The sequence below is a fragment of the Nicotiana sylvestris genome, chromosome 8 (genome assembly GCF_000393655.2).
Source record: "Nicotiana sylvestris chromosome 8, ASM39365v2, whole genome shotgun sequence".
Lineage (NCBI taxonomy): Eukaryota > Viridiplantae > Streptophyta > Magnoliopsida > Solanales > Solanaceae > Nicotiana > Nicotiana sylvestris.
Window position 1 is genome coordinate 8,609,708 of NC_091064.1, and position 19,115 is coordinate 8,628,822.

The 19,115-nt window shown below is 38.4% G+C and overlaps 1 protein-coding gene across 1 annotated transcript; it reads right to left on the reverse strand.

Moving 5' to 3' along the window:
- Positions 1-1,997: 1,997 nt before the first annotated feature.
- Positions 1,998-6,121, reverse strand: LOC104249752 (uncharacterized protein At4g15545-like). The gene is made up of 10 exons (XM_009806234.2): positions 5,723-6,121; positions 5,559-5,627; positions 3,845-3,898; positions 3,608-3,671; positions 3,392-3,463; positions 3,048-3,305; positions 2,747-2,792; positions 2,581-2,659; positions 2,386-2,498; positions 1,998-2,268 (listed from the first exon to the last, which is right to left on the reverse strand). Exons 1-9 carry the CDS (start codon positions 6,029-6,031, stop codon positions 2,406-2,408), a joined length of 1,044 nt encoding a protein of 347 aa, XP_009804536.1. The 5' UTR covers positions 6,032-6,121; the 3' UTR covers positions 1,998-2,268; positions 2,386-2,405.
- Positions 6,122-19,115: the final 12,994 nt, after the last annotated feature.

Below are 19,115 nucleotides of genomic sequence, written 5' to 3' on the forward strand. Positions count from 1 at the left end.
TTGGGCCCGTTAGGCCCGGCTGACGGTCCCGGGCTAAACAGTCCCGGGCTCGTGGGCTAATCTATGAAGATCGGCCCGTCACGGGCTTCTCAGGCCCACCAGGACCGCGGGCCCGGCCCGGCCCGGTTCAGGCCCAGCCCACCAAGCAGTCTTACACAAGACCTTCTATTTTGTGCTTGAGCATGGAACATGGGCTACATTTTGCAAATTTGATGGTAAGCAGAGAGATGAAATTTTCAATTTGAGAGATTTTAGCACTAGTCTAAACAAATTGGTCTTTAAAATCCCAAATAGTTACTCCCCGTCACAGAATGATGTATTATGAAGGGTCAAAATATCTAATTTTGTGTACGGTTTAGGATACAAGATTCCTCCATTCTTTTGAAAAAAATTAGTACATAAGTTGGATCACAATTCTTATATACAGAACATTTATTTAAAAAAAGTATATAATCTTTATAAATGCAGAAAATACAACTTGAGTAAGAGCTCAAACCATATGCAAAGCAATTCTAACAAAATGTTTGGCAAAGCTTATCTCAGAGTCAGCTAAAAGTAAACATTTTATATCGATCAAGACCATGATATAATACGTCCAGGAGATGAAATTTTATTTTAAGAATGATTCATTTTAGGCCAACATTTTATATCGAGCGAGATCATGATATAACACGTTCCTGAGATGAATTCAGAGTGTATTACTATTATCAATGTTTTAAAAGGCGAAAATATTTTAATTTTAGTTTAAAAAATGGATTAGTATATGGAGAATGCATTATCTTTAAGCAAATTAATGCTTAGACTATTAGGAAAATGAATATTATTCACAACTGAGAACGGGCTGCAATCCTATTAATAGCAATTGTGTATTTTTTTGTTTTTAAAGGTTGGTCCCGAAATATGTCAAAGACTTAGGCTGTTCACGATTTGACAGAAAACCGATCCAAATCGAAAATCGAACCAAACCGATTAAGTAAATCGATATTTTTTTTGATTTGGATTGGTTTTGGTTTTAAATTTTAAAAACCGATAATATTTTGTTTGGTTTTGGTTCTATTATAAAAAATCGAAAAAACAGAACCAAACTGATTAATTATATAAAAAAATAAATAATTATTGATATATAGTATAATAACTTTCTGTAAATAATTTTAAATACTTTATGCATTTTAATTATTATTTTGAATTTTGGTTTATCCTACTTATATCTTAAAAGATTGCCTAAGCCCAAAGAATAGGAATCGACCAATTTTCTTTTCCTTAAGAGAATCTAATTCTCTACCTACACACATACTTTTTCCTAATAGAAGAGTTAGGAAAAAAAAACCTACCACAAGAGTAAAGAAAGCAAACTCAAATTGCAAGACTATAGTAGCTAAAGCTTGAGAAAGCAAACTTTTAGTTTGTTTTTTGTTCATTCTTTTCGTATAAAGAAGTAAATAAACTTTCAGTTCCGAAAGAAATATATAGAAAAACACAAATTTAACAAATTATTTTCAGATTGTTGTCTAGTGTTGTTTTACTATTATCGACTTATCATTAGCTTACTAAGAACCGAAAAACCGAACCAAACCAACAACAACCAAACCGATGGTTTGTATGTAATTTGGTTTGGTTTTGGTTTTAAAATTTCAAAAACCGATTAAATTAGTTTGGTTTTGGTTTTAATCAAAAACCGGTCAAACCGAACCGTGAACACCCCTCCATCATGTGTGCATGTTGCCATGGGACTAATATTTGGGCTATATGTTCAAAAAATTGAGTATTATCACTTTTAGCCCACGCCAGAAACTAATTACATCTGATAGCCAAAAATGTGTATAATTTTTCATATAACATACAAAATGTTATTTTTTCAGCTATTACTTTTAAAGCGGCTATACAGTATCATTTTCTCTCAGAAAATAGGGGCATATATATGTAAGATATACAATTACTGCAGATTGTTTGTGTGTGTGTGCGTGTGAAAGACGGGTTGGGGGATCAAGAGATGGAAATCCACTTGGAAAAATCATTCAATTAATTATCATTTCATGCTCCCACTGCTTTCAGGTGTGGGGCTATGATATAGTAGAAACAAGAAGGCAATAATTTACAGAATGTGTCTTGTAAAATTGTGAAAAATTGAAACTTGATATCAATCATTCAGCAAGAGCATACTCTTCATCAGTCCTTATTGACTGCATTTCTTGAGAACTTTTCTGCAGCGAGGAAGATCTCTAATTGCTGATTCGGTTTGTACTGCTTGTACCAAGTTGGACCGTATCTCTGAAAATTTCACAAACCTTCAGTCAATTTTAGACACATGGAAAAACAATCAGACACGAAACATGAATGGTTCCATAAATTTTATAAGCAAAAAACAATATTGGAAATCACATGTACCTGTGCTTACTCCGTTGCTTTCACCGACTACTACGGTTAAGCAAACCTTGGAATGACAGATAAAGATCTTTGTTATCCATTCCGAAAATATCTTCTGCTTTTTTCAAAGTTTCCTATAGGAGAAAGCATTCAGATAACGAGTAGACAAATAGGAAGACCACATAGGATGCAAAAGCAACTAATTACATTCATCACCTCACGAGATTGCTTGTGCGAGTTTAATTCCTTAATGTTGGCCAGAAATGCACTGAACTGTTCATAGGATAGACGACTCCTGCATCAACAACATGCAGATACTGTCAGGTGAAAGATCCTTCCTTACCAAAAAACTTAACTGAAAGAAAGTAGTTTAGCCATCCACCTAGCTTGACGGAAGAACTCCTTCCCATCAATTCGAGGAGTTTGAGCTGGTTCACAATATCGAAAAACGGATCAGAGGGATCATATGTAAACCAGTCAGTAACATAATTTGTCAAAATGGATATATAAATTGAAAAAAGCTGGCTGATCTGTAGTTGACCAACATTTATGTCAAAATCACCATTTTATTTCTCAAGCAAGAATGACTTAGTAAATGTGCAAAAACAGAAGTGCAATACAGCAGTAGCAGTAAAATGTGCACAGCTCAAAAAAGGAAAACTGAAAAATGAGTCATCAGAAACCTGGCAATGGGCGTGCCTTAGGAGGAGAGTTAGCTGCTGATGACTGTTGACTTGATGGAAAAAAAGATGACATTGAACCTCGTCCGTCATATTGAGGGTTTGTTGGAGAGTTGGCGCCAGATGTCCTCTGAGGAGAACCCACAGCAGAATATCTTCTAGGAGATACACTAGTGGAAATTATTTTGGGAGTTCCAGTTGGAGTCAGACGCGGTGTTATGTAAGGTGTCATGGAAAATCTTTGCACAGCTCGCTTTGAGGCTGGATCCAAGAAAAATGGAATAAAAGTTAAACAGCTTTGCAACATTGTGATATTATAAGAAGCAGACAAAGTAATGTATGAATACCATCATCATTAACTACTGTGCTGTCTAAAGAACCGCCGAAAGAATGGTGTACTGCATAGCTGTTCACCTCCTCTGCAGGATATAATTATCAAGACCAATTTAAAACATCAAAGACAGAACTCCATATCTTGAGGCATCCAAACTGTGACATAAATCTTGAATATGATCAGATGGAAACATCAGAGGGAATACATAGAAAATGAAGCCAAGACTTACCCTTTATGGAATAGGCTTTATGAGCCGATTGGTCGTAAGTGCCGATATCAACAGTCTCAGCTGGCTGAAGATGCAGAAACAAGGTTTGTAATTTAATCAGCAGAAGCACAAAATCGAAAAAGAAAAAGCTATCAGAAAATTGACTTTCACCACAAAATTCTTTTAGAAAGTTTAAGTTACCCTCTGCATGATTTTCAAAAAATGAAATGCTAAGAGATTAAGATTCTGAAATCTTACCGATGAATTCTCATCACTCAGAGACTGCACCAATTGCCTTTTAAAAGTCTCCAACTGTCAAATAAAGAAAGCAAGTTTATGCTGTTGCAATCAAAGTATTCAATAAATGATATAGCAGAGGCAGAAGCAATAACGGGAGTTTTAGTCAAACAATCGAACCATGGAAACAACTTTTGTCAGGTTGGGGGTACATTGATAAATCTCTTTCTCCTATTATATGTTGACTCTGTCATCAGAAGCGGCTTTCAATGAAGTACTAAGACAATCAAAAGGCGAGACCGCTTTCTAATCACAAGGTAGAGATATGGAAGTTGACATGGGTAATCAACATGAACTAAAACAACAATTGAGCCATTGTTAGTGCAAAGGTCTATCAGCCCCCACATCAATCTTTGAACCTGGCTGCATTTAGGAAGAGCATAACATGACCTGAATCACTCTATCTCAGAGATGGACGACATTCCTAATTATATAAGTCAATTTATGCCCATTTCTTACTCTAATGTAATTAATGATCTCTAAGAGAATGACCAAAGTGTTAATCAAACCCTTGGCACGTGGTTACATACATAGCAAAAGTATAATTGATAGCAGTTATCTAGTCCAATTGTAACCTATTCTCTTTGATCCACAGATGTTTCTTAAGCTGTTGAGCCTTTTCTCATAAGCCATACCCACTCTCCATATTGTTGAGCCTATGCTTTTAGCTCAAGACCAAAACTTCAGCCTGTTGAGACACTCTGAATTTATCAAAAGCTCTAAGCTTGTATAACCTAGTTAGGGTAACTTCAAATAACATGCAAAAAGAAAAGAGTGCTTTCAGCAATGCATATAAAAAAGGGGGAGGAAGTCCAACACATTGGAAAAAGGGACTTCAAAGTTCAACCAACTAGGTGGAACTCGATGTATCAAATCTTGCTTCCATGAGAGAACCTAGTAAAAATAACTTTAGGGGCACAACAGTATAGAAAATCAATCTACTAGTTGTCAGTGACAGGTTTCACGTTAATCTATTTGAAAAGCAAATATATATTCCAAGGAGTTGGTATATATTACCCAGAAAACAATCTCCCGTTGTCCCAGTGTACAAGTGTTTTCATTTTAAGACATCCCAAAATGTTTGGAAACATTATATAATTATAGTGTACTCTGTAACTTTCAACAAAGAATTCAAATTTATTTACATACACAAACTTTAAATCTTGATGTGATGTTATTTCAATCAAATTAGCTTTTCAGTTATTACAATAATGTTCGGTTCACTATCATTAATACAAAATATACGCCAAATTAACATGCTCATCTCAATGTAGTCAAACACCATCCTATAAAGTGGGACAAAGGGAGTGCTAAGCAGTAGCATTAGCCCAAGACCAATCAAAGCATAAACCCCCAAAGAAAAGTCACGAAACAACATTCAACTTCCTGTCTTAAATAAGATATTCTTCTATATCCAAAACACAAACTCCAATAATCCCACAGGAGAATTCAACTACAAAACCCTTTTTTATAGCAGTGGCATCCAGGCCAACTTGCACCAACCTCGACAATTCCACCGGCTACTGCTACCTCCCACCAGCAAGGTATCGGATTACTCTGCCCACCAAAGCTTAGCTAGGTGGGAAGAAAGCACTTAGTATTTTTATTTATTTTTTGCCTCCGCTGGGTTAAAATCTTAGAAAAGGTAACAGGGAAACAGTAACTAATTAATCACCTTTGCTAAATCTCGACCCATTTTCTTCGCTGTCAAAGCCAACGAATCCCTCTCCTTCGAAAGCTTCACCTTTTATTCACCAAAAAATAAGGAAGATTAAGGCCTTTTCATTTCAGACAAATGCAAGAGGTAGAAATGAAAGGCAAAGCTAATATAAATCTTACATTATCTTCGCAAGTGAATTTTAACCGTAATTCGGTTTCCTGACAAGCCTGCTCGAGCTGAGAGACCTTATCCTGGAGGTCAACGATAACCCGATCCTTATCATGAAGCTTCTGCCGAAGCCTCCCCATTTCCGACTCCAGCTTCGTAACGCGAGAAGCTATGGCCATGGAAGTAATCTTCCTAGCTAAATCCAACTGCTCGTACGGGTCCGTTGGAATAACCGATAGTATTTCATCGGAAAGATGAAAGTCCGGCCCCGCCGCCGCACTTCGACTACTGTCGCTACTACTGCTCTGTGACGGTGACATTTCTCCCAATTTCACCAAACCCTAATTTGGATTGTTGAACAAGGGTTTGGATTTCGGAGAATACAATGGAAAAGGAGCAGAAAATGGGTAATTAAGGAGTTAATTGGATGTCAACTTTTTAACAATCCGATTAATTAAATTAAATATTCTGTTTTGACTTATTTTTTTGAATTTAAAAATTAATTGTCAGTGACATGTTTTGCGGTGGTTTGTCTTAATGTCTGGGGTTTGAAATTATTTTTAGATTTTCCCTCCAAAGCGTAAACGTCATTTTCTGTTTGGTACGCTTTGGGCCTGGGCCCTGGCTTACTAGGCTAAACCCGATAGTACTGTACTTGAAAACTGACATTTTACCTATCAAAAAGTGAAGTAAAAATATCACGGTATAGTCAGTTTTCGGATTGGTCATTCAAAAATAGTCAGCATTTACGAAGTCAATGAAAAATAACCACTATTTTGCTGCAACAGAGACCGGTCCAGCATAATATACTGGAGTTCGCTGCACCTGTGTATGAACTCCAACAGATTATGCTGGACCGGTATACTTTGCTGACTCCAGTATAATATACTGGAGACTAGAGCACCGGTGCTCCAAACTCTAGTATATTATACTGGACAATTATACTTGCTGAAACTCCAGTATATTATGCTGGAGTTCTAGTGTACTTATGCTGGAACTCCATCATATTATGCTGGAGTTCCAACATACTTATCCTAGAACTCTAGTATAATATGCTGGAGTTCAAGCATACTTATACTGGAACTCCAGTATAATATACTGGCGTATTTTTCGGGTTTTGAACAGTATTTTCGCTCAGACTTATCTTTACATGAAAAGTGGCTAAATTTCAATTACTTTTGAAACTGGGCTATTTTTGAACGACCAGTTGTAAATCTAGCTATTTTTGAATTTCTCCCAAAAGCGAAATATAAAATTAACCGACCGTAAAAATGGCAAGTGCACATATAACCTTTTTTTAACGATGCTATTTAAAGATAACTGTAAAAAATTTATCCTGAAATTTTAAACTAAAAAAAACTTAATTTCATGACATTTTTATCCTAAAAAATTGAACTGAAAATTGAAATTTATGACGTACTGACCAATTCCTAAATAACAACCCTTTAGAGTGGCTACCTAGTGTGTTTTCTACACCGTAAAATAGAAATTTAACTTGCCCTCTGCAATAGGCGATGACAAGATAAGAATTACATGGGTTGTTTGGGTTATATTTGGGCTGGTCATGATGGACTGACTCATTAAATGAGTCATTGTCCAACCCTGCCTAAAGTTCACTTAAGTTAAGATGGGCCGGATCAAGATGACTTAAACAATCGGTTAATCCAACCCGCCCAAATTGACTCAAACATTTGCATTAATCTTAAAGAGTCCTAATATTGTTTTATTTTTCTCATATAAAAGATCAAGTCTCCACATAACGTGAAGGAATCAATAAATACCAACTCCCAGGGGAGGACACGTGTCATCCGACACCACTTTGCCGGAAAAGTTCACCAAATATGTGTAACTTATTGATATGTAAAACAACTGATAAATAATAAAATGACACTGCTTTTGATGTATACTTCCCTTGCCCTCCTGGTGACGCGCTCCTCCTCTTTAGGTGATGTTTTGGGGTCGAACTTAGTCAGCTGCATGTTGTTTTATAAAGTACAGTTTTTGTGCCTTTTCTGCTTAAAATTAACAACAATAATTTTTCCTGTAACTTAGTTCAATGGTGAGTTGTCTTACTATTTTTTTTTTCTTTCTTCTTTTTCTTGGGTGATAAAGTTGGTCGAAACCATTTAAAAAGTCAGATAATGATAGAGTTTTAAGTGATTGTTTAGTATTTTATATAGAAAAAGAAGTATTTAGTATTATTTCCGGTAAGAATATTATGAAAACATTTTTTTTAAATTATCAATAAGATTTCGTTTTTTCTTAAATAAGATTCGAATTATTGTTGTTTTAATTTGTTTCATTACAGTGATTTGACAATTGTTCACTCTCTTAAATATCGAAACCCCTGGCTAAAAATTCTGCCCCTGCCAACTCCCTTCCTAGATGTCATGGCGTTCATGATTTGATGGGACACAATTATTCTCAATGAATACGCAAATAAGTGTTAAAAAAAAGTTACCAAACTATATATAACGCCACAAATAGTGGCGCTATACAGTAACGTTACCAAAGTAATGTTTATATAAAAAAATTTGAATGAAGTTGTGGCGATTCTACGATGTTTATATAGGAAATGGCTAGTCGGTTTTTTTTTTTTTTGTACATAGCGCCACAAAAAGTGGCTTTATACGCTTTTAAATTATTGAACCCATAAATTATTGGTGGGGTCAGGTAATAAGGGTATAACGCCACTATTAATGGCGCTATGTAAGGTGTGTCAGTATAGCGCCACAAATAGTGGCGCTATACAGTAACAGTGCAGTTAATGTTACTGTATAGCGCCACTATTTGTGGCGTTATATATAGTTTGGTAACTTTTTTTTAACACTTATTTGCGTATTTTGAGTAAAAAAAAAACCACATTTTGGTTCGACATTCATTTGTCAGTTCATACCCCATTTGAGGCAAGAAAGTGGAGAAAGTTGATAGCAAAAGACGATTGACTAATATAGCCTATTTGTCATGAGCTGTTAACGTTATAGCCTAAAGCTTTTAGAGGTCGTTCGGTAGAATCTATTATAGAAAATAATATATGTATTAGCCTTGGTATTTCTAATCTCTTGTTTGGTACTCTTTTCATTCTAATTTATGTGAACCTGTTTGATTGAGTACGAAGTTTAAGGAAAAAAATGAAGACTTATTGAATTTGTGGTCATAAACAAGTCAAAAAGGGGTTTAGAGTATTTGTGTGGTTATAAAAGCTTTTCATTAAGGGTAGAATTGAAAGTTTAAGCTAAATTATTTCTAAATTTAGAAAGGGGTCATTCTTTTTGGAATTGACCAAAAAGGAAATAGGTTCACATAAACTGAAACAGAGGGAATAATATTTTTCATTCTATGTATAAATAATACTTGTATTAGTTATACACTCAATACTATTCTTATACATAGCAAATCACAACATTAGCAATATTATGACTTGTAATACATAGATAGACATGTATAAAGAACTTTCATGAAAACAAAATGGTCTCTTTATTATGGGGTAAAATAGAGAAAGGCCTTCAAGAATCAAAGTTTGCTGCTTAAAATTGGATGATTTACAAGAATGACCTTTGAAATTGGTAGTCTTGAACTTTTGACCACGCTTATCCCATGGGCGAATTTCAAGTTTTTTGCCCCATGAAAAAACTTTTGACCTTGAAGGTTTTGCCCACGGGGCAAGCTGAGAGACAAAAATTCAAGAGAATTTTTCATAAAGTACTACCTTTTAGTAGTAATTAGCTATCTATAGATACCATTTGCTATATTACGGATTATAGATACCTTTTATGTGGTTATAAGATGTATTTAGGCTATCGTATTCATGAATACAGTAGCAAAAATAGGCGTGAATCAGGGAAGTCCAGCTAATCAGTTGTTGTATTCGAGTGTATTGGATTGTATTCATGGAGTAAAACATGGGATTACAGCTGGACAGATTATTGTATTCGACTGTATTCACGACGTGAAATAGGGGATTGCACTGTTTTTAAAACGGAAAGTGAATCAATTAACACAATAGACTCCTAATATAACTCAACAAACTCAATTATAACACACAAAATTTGTATTTTCAGTTATAAAAAAAGATTCTCAACCGAAAAATACCCCAAAAACATAGCAATTTTCAGAGAAATTAAATAATACATTTGAATACATAAATTATTTATTAATTAAAAAAACTTATGAATACATTCATGGCATATAGCGAGACAGTGAATACAATGAAATACATAGAATACAACGGGATACATTGAAATACAATGAGAAAAAAAGACAGTGAATACAATGAAATACATGGAATACAACGAGATAAATTGAATTACAATGTAAAGGGAACGAGAAAGATGGGTAGTAAGGGCGGAGAGGGACGCGGCGGTGGTACGACGGTCAAGAATGATTTTAACATTCCGGAAGATGAAGTATCAAGGGAAAATTTTGTTGCCCATTTCATTCCAAGGTTATACGAAGACGATCCGGAATTCAACCCTGAAATTATGAAAATGGCGTGTAAGAAGATCAGACAATGGTTCTGTCCAGCCCAAGCAAAGAAACCACGCACGCGATTTACTCGTCCTTGACACTGAGATGTTTGACATGTGTCAGCTGCTTCGGGATTAGTTTATAAAAAAATCTTGATGTTTGACCTGTGTCAGCAGCTTTGGGACTAATACAGATTTTTAAAGAATTTTTTGAAAGAAGACACTGTTGTCACCGCCAGCGTAGCAGAGAAATTTTAATGGGAGGGGAAGAGAATGGAATGTATCAAAGTAGAGAGAGAAAGAAAATAGTGTAACTAATTAGCGTATTTAGTGGCTTAGGGCTAGAGGTAACCAAAATTAAATATTTTGCTATAAACCTTAAAAGGTATTTATAGAATATAATTTTTTTTAAATGATATTTATTTAAAATAAATATGGTATTAATCTTTCTATAGGAGGTAAAAATTCCAAAATTCAATACCACTCCTTATGGTGTCATATTTTTGCTATACACGGCCCAATCCTTATGGGCTAATCAATAGTCCAAGTGGAGACCAAATTTATAGAATATAGCTTCTCATGGTAAGAGGTGCACCGACAGCCACTTCGAGGACCCCTATTTAAGGCACAACCGAATTTGAAATAAAGTTCCTTTGCATGAAGTTTTGGACTAAAGTTTTTGGGCTTTTTTCAATTTTTAACCCGCGTCAGAAACTATTTATAGTTAATAGTCAATAAAATGTCTAAAATTTGTTTAATAGTTTTATATAACATACAGAATATATAAAATTTGTTTAATTTTTTCGGCTATTATTTTGAAAGCGGCTATGTATGCGATCAAAATCAGGGAAAATCGATTTAAGGCTTCCGTGGCAGCTCAAGCCCGACCTCGGTGGAATCAAAGCACGGTCCAAGGCCCGTCCTCGAAGCACTCACCTCGGCAGGGTACGTCGAAGATTCACCATGATGTACCTTGAGGTAGTATGAAAGTCAATGTCCGTTATGGAAAGGCGGTAAACCCCCGAGGGCACACGATGATGACTGACAGAGTCTGCAAGAATAGTACAAATCCGTACTGAGCCGTTATATAGATGTACTAGTAGCATTTCTTCGTCATTTATTATTCATGTGTTGTGTTGGGATTTACCCCTCCTATATAAAGGGGACCCTTATCATTTTGTAAACTCTCTTGGATTATTACACGACATATTGAATACAATACAATATTCTCTGCTCTCTACTTAAACAATTGTTCTACGCATTTATTTCTTATTCTTACATTGTTCATCCATTGTTCATTTGTTGTTCTTCATTTATTGCTCATTATTAACCGCAAAAGGCCATCTTTGAGGCCCTTATTATCATTAATTCTTCATCAATCGTTCATCGCTATTAGCCCAGCTAGACCTCGAGTCCCCGCTCCAGCCAGCTCGAGGCCCGGCCTTGTGACCCTATTAGTTTGCATTTCTCATTTCCTTTACTTACACTTAGCATCTACTACATAACAACTAGTATTAAGATAAATCACGTATTTTAAGAACCACAAATCAAATATAATTGTAGTTATCATTTTCAAGGTAAATAGTTTAGCGCCCACAGTAGGGCTAAGAATAATAGTGATTGTTTTGGTGTTAGTTTTCCGATAACACACGTTACACTTCACACTTTTTCTTGTCAAAGATTCTTTGATTTCAGGCTTAATCATGTCTAGCACACAAAATGCACCTCTTCACAACAGTGAAGAACTTGGAGAAAATAGCGGCATAGGGCTGAGTGTACCACCTGTAAACCTTGAGGGAGTACCAAATGTGGAGCCAGTTGATATCAGCTCCCACAACGTTCTAAACACAGAAGCAGGAACAAACCCCGTGAGGAACGAATGCAGGGATGACCGTGCTGGAGGCCAAGAAACACGAGGAGTAGAAGAAGGAGGAGTCATCCTCCAAGTTATTTTTGAAATGTTGCAAGCACAACAAATGGATATTGCTCAGTTGTAAAGTCAATAAAAAACTCCAAGCACAGTGGCACTGGAAACAGCTACTCAAGTCGAGCAGATACCGGAGAGATCGAGCAACAATGGGTCAGCAACAGACCCCGCTATTATGAAGATGCTCGAGGATCTCTCCAAACAAATTGAATTAGGAGAAAAGAAGATAGAAGATAACGATAAAAGAGTAGAGACTTATAACTCGAGGCTTGACCAGATCCCCGGGGCACCCTGATTCTGAAGGGTATAGATTCAAAGAAGTTCGTGCAGAAGCCATTCCCATCAAGTGCGGCTCCGAAGTCCATCCCGAAAAAAATTTAGAATGCTCGATGTCCTGAAGTATAACGGGACCACGGACCCCAATGAGCATGTTACCGCCTATACTTGTGCTGTAAAAGGGAACGACTTGAAGGACGACGAAATTGAGTTCGTCCTGTTGAAGAAATTTGGAGAAACACTATCAAAGGGGGCTATGATGTGGTATCATAACCTACCCTCGAATTTAATTGATTCATTCGCCATGTTGGCAGACTTTTTTGTGAGGGAACACGCTGGTGACATCAAGGTCGCCACCAGGAAGTCCGATGTCTTCAAAATCAAACAAAGAGAAAATGAGATGCTAAGGGAATTTGTATCTCGCTTTCAGATGAAGCGAATGGAATTACCATCAGTCTTCGACGACTGGGTAGTGTAGGCCTTCACTCAAGGCTTGAACAAACGAAGCTCGGTAGCTTCAAGGCAGTTAAAACAAAATTTGATCGAATATCCCCCCGTGACCTAGGTAGATGTGCACAACAGGTACCAATCAAAGATCAGGGTCGAAGACGACCAACTAGGAGCCCCCTCAGGCTCAGTATATCCCAATAGGCTCTTTACAAAAGAGCAAAGGTTTACATAAAGGGAGCCAAGATCAAACAAAGAAAGATACTAGTCGTATGTAGAAGATCGAAGAAACGCGCCAGCCTCGGGGCGATCGGAGGGAATATCAAGGTCAAAATTCCTAGGGACTCATGAGTAAAGCCGGGTTCGATAGGCACACTAGGTTGGTAAAGGCACCCCAATTATCTGAATGCAACTTCAATATCGATGTCTCGGGAATCGCGTCGTCCATAGGGAAAATCTAAGATTCCAGGTGGCCAAAACCCGTACTATCAGATCCTTCATAGAGGAACCATAACTTGGTGTGTCAATATCACGACACTCATGGCCATAGGACCGAGGACTGCAAGCAGCTTCGAGAAGAGGTAGCCGGACTGATCAACGAGGGGCACCTTCGAGAATTCCTCAGCGACCGAGCTAAAAACCAATTTCGGGAAAGAGAGGCGAACAAAAAAATGAACCGGAAGAACCACAACACGTCATCCACATGATCATTGGAGGGGTTGACGCCCCACAGGAACCCATTTTCAAATGGACAAAAATATCCATTACCAGGAAAAGGCAAACTCGGAGTTACATACCAGAGGATGCTCTCACATTCAGCGAAGAGGACAACGAGACCTTGTCTCAACCTCATAATGACGCACTGGTAATATCTTTTCTTATGAATAAAATTCAGATTAAACGTTGCTCGTGGATCCAGGTAGCTCGACCAACATAATCAGGTCGAGGGTAGTGGAGTAGCTCGGACTGCTCGACCAGATCGTACCCCCCTCTCGAGTCCTCAATGGATTCAACATGGCGAGCGAAACAACAAAAGGGGAAATCATCCTCCCGGTCAACATAGTCAGAACAATCCAAGATACCAAGTTTCATATTATCAAAGGTGACATGAGATACAATGCCTTGCTTGGAAGGCCATAGATACACAGTATGAGAGCAATACCCTTAACCCTTCATCTAATGATGAAGTTTACAACCAAGGATGGAGTAAAAGCAGTATATGGGGAGAAACACGCAACAAGAAAAATGTTCGCGGTGCACGATGCATCGTCGATATCTATGCCCTCTACGTCGAAGAGGACAAAAGACAAGCAAACAGATAAATAGCAACCACAACCTACGTTCTCGGTTTCACCCAAATGATTAAATAAAGGACCGTTCCCCATCCTCGGAGCAAGCAATAAAAAACGGATCGAAGCTCTAACACAATCAATGCTAAGGCACAACCTTCTCCCTTTTTCATTTATGTTTTATACTAACTTATTGCAGGTGTCTGATTGAGAGGAATCAAAGCACCCTCCAGCTCAAAAACCTCGAAGTCCTTGGGTTTTAAAGCATGCGTTGCACCTTTTTTCCCCTTAGACCAGATTTTATCCCGAACGGATTTTACCGGTGAGGTTTTTAACAAGGCAAAACCCATATGCTACCTAAGGAGAACTCATCAAGTATTCAAGGCTTCCCTTCGATAAACCTCAAATACTGGGGGGCATCACCCCCGGAGGTCGCCTCTTCAAAGAACTCAAACTATGCCAAGGAGGACCCTGATAGGAGAATGATGTATTGGGCCAAACGGTCGAATGAACCGTGTCCATGTAGAATAATTGGCCTCCGAAGGCAAAAAACATGTACATATACATCAAATAATTGAGGAAGCCTCTTTTATTATCAAAACACTCGAAGAAATTCAATGCTTTCACGAAAAACGACTCAAGGGCCAAAAATCCTCGAACACTCGGGGACTGTCATCGACAGTCAGCTCGTCGAAGCCATCGAAAACTCAAATTCGTAAGACCTCAATAAGGCAATTTCGAGCTCATAGGACCTCAGTGAGGCATGCCAAAACTTATAAGACCTTAAAAAGGCATAACCCCGATATTAAGACCGAGGCTATATATCGAACTTGTAAGACCCCTAAAAAGGCATACCTTCAATATAGACGCCGAGGTCATCTCACCCGGGGACTATCAACTACGGTCATATCAAAAGGCTCTGGCCAAATTAACGCGGCTCGGAGAGGTCCGACTGCCGCCATAAAGCTAAAGGACTCCAAATTACTTCGAAAAGAACAGGTTAATGAGGCTACCCTCAGCATAAGCAAATGAGCTTCAATAATATCAGCTCCGAACAATGAAAAGGCTTCGAAAACAATCAACCTTCGATGAAAAGGTTTCGAAAACTCAACCTTCTAGTGAGCCTCCCGAGGTACTCAGCTATCGTCACATATCGACTCATAATTGAGGTTCTCGTTTGAGCCGTAGATGAGTCAGACGAACATAAAATGTGCCAAAGAATAATCAAACTTCAAAATCTTTAGCCAAAATGAGGGAAAAACTATAGCCATATTAGAGGTCGCATCGACCCAATCTAAAATTAGCCTAAGGGCCAATGCGTAAGAGTCTAAGGGCCAGCCTAAAGAGCTGATAGTTTGTATCGATCCACCAAGTCTTAGAGTACCTGGTCCTCTACAAGTTTCTGCTGAGAGCACTTAGTAAAGTAGTAAGTAAATGAGGCAGAGGATTTTTACATGGAAAAATCCCGTACAAGGGGATAAAAAAACCACGACCTACACTTGTAGGCTTTTAACTTTACTAATTTGTAATCTTACCTATTACAAGCCACTTTACAATACTTCCGATTGCAAAGGATTTACTCAACTAACTTGTGGTACCTTTACCACAAGCCACTTTGTGACTATCCTAGTTACAAAGGCTTTTTCTAACTTGTGGTGCTATCACCCCAAGCCACTTTGCAATTCTACAATTACAAAGACTTTTCTTTATGACTAAATCTAGTCACAAACTAAACTCAGCGAGTTTGAGGATTTACAAGAGAACTCCTAATCAGTATGCTTCTAAGTAAGCGATTTAGGAGATATAGTAAGTACAATAACAAGGTTACAACTCAATTAGGACAACAACAATCAATCTTTTAGGAACTGGTCCATAGTGGCGTTCAACCTTGTTCTTCAAGCTTGAGAGGATGATAAGTTTTCTGTTTTTGCACAAGCTTGAATGAGAAACAGAAACCTTCCAGTGATGTCTTTGTATGAAGCTTCATCGGGTACATCTTGATCACATCACTTGAGGTGATGTGAGTGCTCTGTTTGGTTAGAGAGTGAGTGGGCTGACAATGTATTACAGTGCGGCAAAAATAGTGCTGTCAGTCACATCAGTTCCAGCTATGTCCACATGACTTTGTACTGCTACATAGGAACCACAGGAGCACCAGGTCCTTGATTGGTTCCTAGCTCCTGAATCTATAACAGTTCATCCTTAGCTAGAATCCATTTAGGTTTGCAGCAATCCAAGTAGGTCAGGTTCCCTGTCTGGTTCTTATTAGTAAGTTTGTTAGATTATCAAAACACAAGACACGAGTATTTAAGATCTATCAATTTCCCCCTTTTTGATGATGACAAACTGAAACAGTTATAAATTCAGAATTAAGGCAACAAAGAGCAGTGTCAAAGAGTTCCCCCTGAGACGATGTCTTAATCTTTTTCAATTTATATATAAAGAACCAGTTCCCCAATGTGATTCCCCCTGAGTTCATATTAATCTTTTTCCTCCTTTGGGCATCATTAAAAAGAATAAAGGCACAAAGAAGTCTAGCCAAGCTAACTCATGCCACATATGTGCACACTAGCATGAGAAAGAACAGAACGCAAAGAGAAAGTAATAGACAAAATAAAAGAGGATTTAGATTAATAATAGTTTCATATTCCCCTTCCTTTGAAAAAGGAAGATACAACATTTGGACTTGATCACGAGAGCAGCAGTAGTAGTAGTACATCCCAACCACAACGAAAAAAAACAACAAAAAAATCCACCAATCATCAACAGGAAAAAAAAGAACACATCCAGATGACTGGTCACTGAGGGGAAACTTAGGGGGCACTAGGAGGAAAAAGGCTTGGAAGCAGCGACGAGTGTTTGGAGAACAAGGTCTATTCAGGCATTTCCCGACTTTTGCTCGTTGAGCAGTTCGGCTTTCAGGTACTCAACTTGCACCCTGAGGTCAGCATTTTTCTTGAGTCAAATGGATCACCTCATCATTCGACATGGGAACCGCTTGAGCTTGCTGGCCTTTCAGGATGGCATTCCTGGCCTTTAGTCGACGTATCTCCTCAGCTGCACTGTTTTGGGCATTGATGAGCTGAGACACAGTTGAAGTTCTTCCTACACCCCCATACTTCTCAATACACTCGCACTCTTCCAAGGTTGTCTGTGAAAATGTCTGCTTACAGGTCCCTACTTTACCTGTTCCCAGTGGAACCTCAAAGTATTTGAATACTTGCATGAGCAAGAATCCATAGGGAATCCCGTGATTGCCATATTTGAAATTAGCCACTTTCTGCATGTGCTCAATCATTATGGCAGGCAGACTTACAGGGTTGAAACTGTCCAATTGCTCCATTAAGAATAAATCAGATTTGGAAGTGATAGATCTCCTTTCTGCTCGAGGCAATAGGACTTTGTTCACCAGTTCAAACAACAACTGGTAGATGGGAAACAGTGCTTTCTTATGAACCTGGTCCCCCTTCTGATTAGAGTTATCTTTCACGACTGCATTTCGGAAGTTGTATTGACAAACATCTCTCACACTAGACACCCCAACAGTAGGAACCTGCAGAATTTCCCCAAGTAATTTCATGTCAAAGACAATATCCACCCTATTTACTAAAGCACACACATGGTCAGTATCCACTGAAAAGAGACTGGCGAAGAAACTCTTGACCTCCTCCTCATACACTTAGGAGCGTCAATGTAGAACAGATGCGTCCATTGCTGAAACTCTACCATTTCTAGAAGCTGACACATTCCTGCCATCTCAGAGATTGTTGGGTCAAACATGCGACCCAACAAAACCTTTTGATGCCTTAGTCGCTCAGATCCAATGCAGATATCACTTCTGGCTTTCTTCCCAGAACTAGGTTCTTTAACTGTTTCCCATTTGTGTTTCCTATGCTTTTCTCCACTAACTTTACCTTTCCCCTTGGACTTGACAAGAATATCTTCATCACTCACTGCCTCCTTTGTCTTGGACTTGGAAGTAGATCCTTTTTTTATGGAGACAAACTCAACCTTTTTCGAGGACCTCCTAACAAGGAAACTAGGTTCCTCAAGGGTTCCTTCCTCCACCACAACGATAGTGATAGCTTCATCACTTACAGGGACACCATTCTAACCAACTTTCTCCTTTTGGTTTTACTACTTTTATTGCTCTTTTGAAGTGCAGAATCGTAGGCTTCTTTGACTTAAAGCGTGGTAGTAGGACTCTTACTTTTAGACTCAGGAGTGGTGACAACCCTGCGCTGACTCAAGAATGCATCTAGGGCCACATTTTCCAGGTCTTCTTCATCACTAGACCTCATTTCTGGTGCTTGAATTTCCAGGGGCACAATATTGAAAACAGGTACAACACTATCCTAGGGATGAGAGTCCTAACCTAGGTCCTCCGGAGAGGGATCAGGTTCCTCATGAGATGTCCCAGTAGTGTATATTGTTGCATCCCCTTCAACAGCCAGAAGGGTCCCTTCTACCCACACACTTTGTGACTCTTGTCTCTAAGAAATAACTTCATGCAGTATGCCATCCGCGGATATGACAAAAATAGTCTTTTCTTCCTCAACAGGTGCTTCCACGACCATGGAGTCGACGGTAACGATGGCAGGGCCTTTTGTGAAGTCAGTATTTTCACCTTATTTTCCAATAGGGTTTTACTAGTGTGGGCATCAGATGACGTTGAGGATGGAACAGTAGTTTCAGGAGTTTTAGAGTAGGGAGGAGGTTGGGAAACTAGGGAAGGTGTGATTGTAGCAGTGGACGTGATAGAGGGTGACATGGACTCAATGAAGGGGAGAGGTTCCATGGATGGGTCGAAGGTTTTCTCAGCCATTGGAAGAGGAGGTGTGATGATCCTTCCTTTTTGGTGAATCTAGAATAGGGCTTATGGTTAGGAAGAGTAGACGAGAAGGGTTTTCAAATGGAGAGGACAGTTATGAAGTGAGAAGAATAGGTACCGGTTCTGAAACGGTGGTTGGGCGTGGAGAATCGTGACGTTTCAGAGGGA